General features: G+C 62.1%; 3 protein-coding genes across 3 annotated transcripts in view, besides 1 other annotated feature; all 3 read right to left on the bottom strand.

Annotated features, from left to right (window-relative positions):
• Positions 1 to 279: 279 nt before the first annotated feature.
• TraAM80_04491 (uncharacterized protein) lies at positions 280 to 1,125 on the bottom strand (the record flags this gene model as incomplete). The annotated part of the gene is made up of 1 exon (XM_029381417.1): positions 280 to 1,125. One exon carries the CDS (start codon positions 1,123 to 1,125, stop codon positions 280 to 282), a length of 846 nt encoding a protein of 281 aa, XP_029238817.1.
• A 231-nt stretch (positions 1,126 to 1,356) lies between these two features.
• Positions 1,357 to 1,383: a microsatellite.
• Positions 1,384 to 1,608: 225 nt separating this feature from the next.
• TraAM80_04490 (receptor-type adenylate cyclase) lies at positions 1,609 to 3,150 on the bottom strand (the record flags this gene model as incomplete). Its single annotated transcript, XM_029381416.1, has 1 exon — positions 1,609 to 3,150. One exon carries the CDS (start codon positions 3,148 to 3,150, stop codon positions 1,609 to 1,611), a length of 1,542 nt encoding a protein of 513 aa, XP_029238816.1.
• A 37-nt stretch (positions 3,151 to 3,187) lies between these two features.
• The window catches only part of TraAM80_04489 (adenylyl cyclase), a gene marked incomplete at both ends in the record, with an annotated part of 2,316 nt that continues 1,964 nt past the window's right edge, over positions 3,188 to 3,539 (bottom strand). Inside the window, one exon of the mRNA XM_029381415.1 lies at positions 3,188 to 3,539. This exon is cut by the window's right edge and continues 1,964 nt beyond it. Within this exon, the coding sequence (XP_029238815.1) occupies positions 3,188 to 3,539 (352 nt within the window).

Below are 3,539 nucleotides of genomic sequence, written 5' to 3'. Positions count from 1 at the left end.
AAGACGGGACCCAGGTTCAACTCCACACCCCGCACGGCCAAAAAAGCCGTCACTGATGAATCCTCAGTGCGAGAGATGTCGCTACACCTCGGTATCTGCAGTTGTTGGGTGGGAAATCCATCACAATTCTCCCGGGCCTCCTGGGCATGGTGCCACGCAAAGCCCGGCCGCCGCCACCATCAACCAACAACAAGTCGAAGGCACCAACTTACGGCTACTGGTTTCCCCCTCCGCAAAGCACCGAGCCCTGGCACCACGGCAAGGCCGCCCAGGGCCTCGTCAATGGTCATGTAGGAAACGCACCAACGCAGCTGCTAGGCGCAGGCGCAGGCAGTTGCCGTGCACTGCAGCAGCACACACGCGGGCGGTGGGCACAGACGAGCAAACTGGCAAACGATGGAGACGGCGGTAGGCACCACCAGCCACGCACCAACCGCCGACAGCAAGGAGTGGGCAACGCCGCCGCACAACCACCAGAAAAAGACCACACCCGCACATGGTGCTCACCCGCGCACAACAAAAGCATCCCAATACCCCGCGGTGTGGACGCGACAGCAAAAGCCACCATCGTCGCGACAGGCCCCTGCGGCGCACATAACGCACGCGACAAAAGCCGGACGCAATCACCTCTCCTCCAATGTGCGCGGCACACTGCACCTGATGACCGCCGCATACGGGACCCCCGCAGCGTACATAACCGCCAGGGCCGCGCCGCTGCAGGTGCGTCGCCTGCAGTACCGCCGCCACACCCCTACAGCAGTGCAGCCCTGAGACTGACACCCCTCGTTTCAACAATTGCGTGGGCAACGCCCAAAAGCACGCTGCTGGCGCCAGGCAGCCGTAGCGCACCTCAGATCCACCGCCACATTTCGCCACTGCGGGAAGAAACGGAAGAGTCAAAGCAAGAACAAAAGAAAAGACACGCAACTGAAGGGCCGCACACCGCTGCAATACACACACAGACGCATGCAGCCGCAGGCGCCGCCGCGGTGAGGGCAATAGGGGCGCACTGGCTGCAACTGTGTGCACGAGCACGTCGCCTGGCCACCCCCCGACGGCGGCGGGGTGAGCGCAGTAAAAAACGAGGCACGGAGGAAAACACTCGGCGCCCAGAAAAACGTCCATAAAAAAAACGAGTCAAAGGAGTAAACACAGAGCAAAAAAAAAAGACCAAAATGGGTCGCACAGGGGAGGCACAAAGACCGGCGGCAAACAAGACCCCACTCTGGCAAACACGACGTGTGGCCAGGCAAAAAACAAGCAAACAACAAAACTGAAAACACAACCAACGCCCTTGCTGCGCCCTCCCGCAACGTACAAACAGGGGGCGCTCGCGGCACGGTAGCGCACACACGCAGAGAGAGAGAGAGAGAGAGAGAGAGACGCATTGATATATCGACGCGGTGGCGCACATAAACGCAACCTGCAACACCGATTTAGACTGCCACCGCAACACCCATAAAAAAAAAAACACGTGCCTTCACGTCGTGCAAAGAACGTGAGGGATGAACCGAACCCGGTGAAGGTGGCCCGTCACGAGAGGGAAGACGCAAACACGCCCACGGAGCAAAGAGGGGCGACCGGCAAGTCACACCGAATTCATGTGCCTCACACGTGCGGTGGGCGTGAGCACACAAAGTTTTCATCTGAGGAGTCAGAAAAGATACGCACCCCCCGCCCGATCCCTCGCACCATAGCCGGACGCATACCGGCGGGGCCCACACACAACTCCCGCGGTGCCCGAGCCGCACAACCGGTGGGGAGCGCAATGGATTGGCGCTCAGCGACGGGAGGCGGCGCACACCACAAAACGGAAGTGGAACTCTGCCACCCCCTCGGCGCACGCATCGATCCCGTTGACAAAGCAGCAGACCGCAAAAAAGAAACGGATGCAGATGATTCCATACGACAACCGAACACACGCCCCACACGACTCGCAAGCGCATCCACCAGTGCAGCGCAGTACTCGTCGCAGGACATTGCCCCCCGCTCGACCCCCCGCACGCGCCACTTCGTGCAAAGAGACTCAAGAAGGCTAGCACGCTGGCGAAGGGCATACGGACTCACCAAGCACGAAAGAAACAAAACGGAGGTATCATAATAGGTGTTGCGAGTGAAGCCAGAGGCAATGCTATCGCACACACCGGTGTCAAGATCCGCTTCCTCACCTGTATCAACCCGCAGCGCCGCAAAAGTGCGCCCGGGCACAGCGTCCACCTGGTACATCTCCACGGGCCGCGGCACCCCGCGCAGCGCCACCGCGCCCAACGCAGTCACATCCACCTCCTCCCGCTCTGCCGTGCTCAGAGCCATGTACGCCGCACGCGTCAGCAGCACTTGCCCGCCGTTTCCCGCGCTCTCCGTGCGTGCCGCCATGTTCGCCGCGTCGCCGTAGTAGTCGTACCTCTTCGTCACCTCGTCGCGCCGGATGTCGCACAGCCCGGTGTGCACCCCCACACGCACCCGCAGACCGTTCCAGTGCTGCCGGTACACAGCGGCGTCCAGGCGCGCTGTCGGCGGCACGTACCCCTCCGTCTCCTCCGCCCGGCCCTCCTCGAACTTTCGGTACGCGGCGTCGAGCGCAGTCGTCCCCCACTCGTGCTGCAGAAACACCTGCTGCAGCTCACGCACAAGCTGCACGGCGGCGAACACACTCTTGCACGCTATCATGAACGAGTCGCCGATCGTCTTCACCTCGTAGCAGCCGTACTTCGCGATCAGCACGCGGATCAGACGGTGGTGCGTCGCTACGGCGTCGGGCATCACCTCGGAACACGCGGACCACAGCGCCGTGCTGCTCTCGATGTCGGTGAACACAAGCGTCACGGGGTCTGTCGGCTCCTTCGGCGCATTCGCGTTGTTACGCGAGTCGCGGCAGAAATGCAGCACCACAACCACCACAGCCGCAATGATGATGAGCAGCAGCATCACGCCGACGATGATGCCGATCAGCTGCGCCATCGTCAGCCAGCTACCGGGCTCCGTGTACTCCATCGACGGGGTCACAGCGGGAAACAGCACGGGCACGGCGGGGTCCAGCGCACGGGCAAGCGACCACACAGAAATGCGCGTCGACCCGTAGTTCTTACCGCACCCAGCACCGTCATCTGCGTCACACGCCGTGCCGTCAGTGAAGGGTCCGTACAGCATGCCCTTCACGGTGATTGCCACGTTGTTGTAGAAGAAGTCAGCCAGTAGCCCAGCAGTCACCTTGTGCATGCGCGAGAGAACAGTCTGCAGCAGCCGCGTGGCAGCGAAAGCCCTCAGTGACAGCGGCGTCCGTTCCGCGGCGTTGGGCACACTGCGGATGAAATCTTGGGTGGTCTCCGACGTCGACTTCATGTCGTTCCAGTGCGGCAGGCTCGTCGCAAACACAATGCGGTCGGCACCCGCACCGCCATCGAAAGCAGCGACGAAGTCGGCGTGCAGCAGCGCAAACTCGGAGAACGCAACGAGCACACGCACACGGCCATGCGACGCCACGTGCCTCGCGATCGCGGCGACGTCGCCAGCCGCAAGCCCCGCCACGAACACGTCGC

This window comes from Trypanosoma rangeli, assembly GCF_003719475.1.
Source record: "Trypanosoma rangeli strain AM80 chromosome Unknown Tra_15.4_contig_00131, whole genome shotgun sequence".
NCBI lineage: Eukaryota > Euglenozoa > Kinetoplastea > Trypanosomatida > Trypanosomatidae > Trypanosoma > Trypanosoma rangeli.
This window is presented reverse-complemented; position numbering and strand designations above follow the sequence as displayed.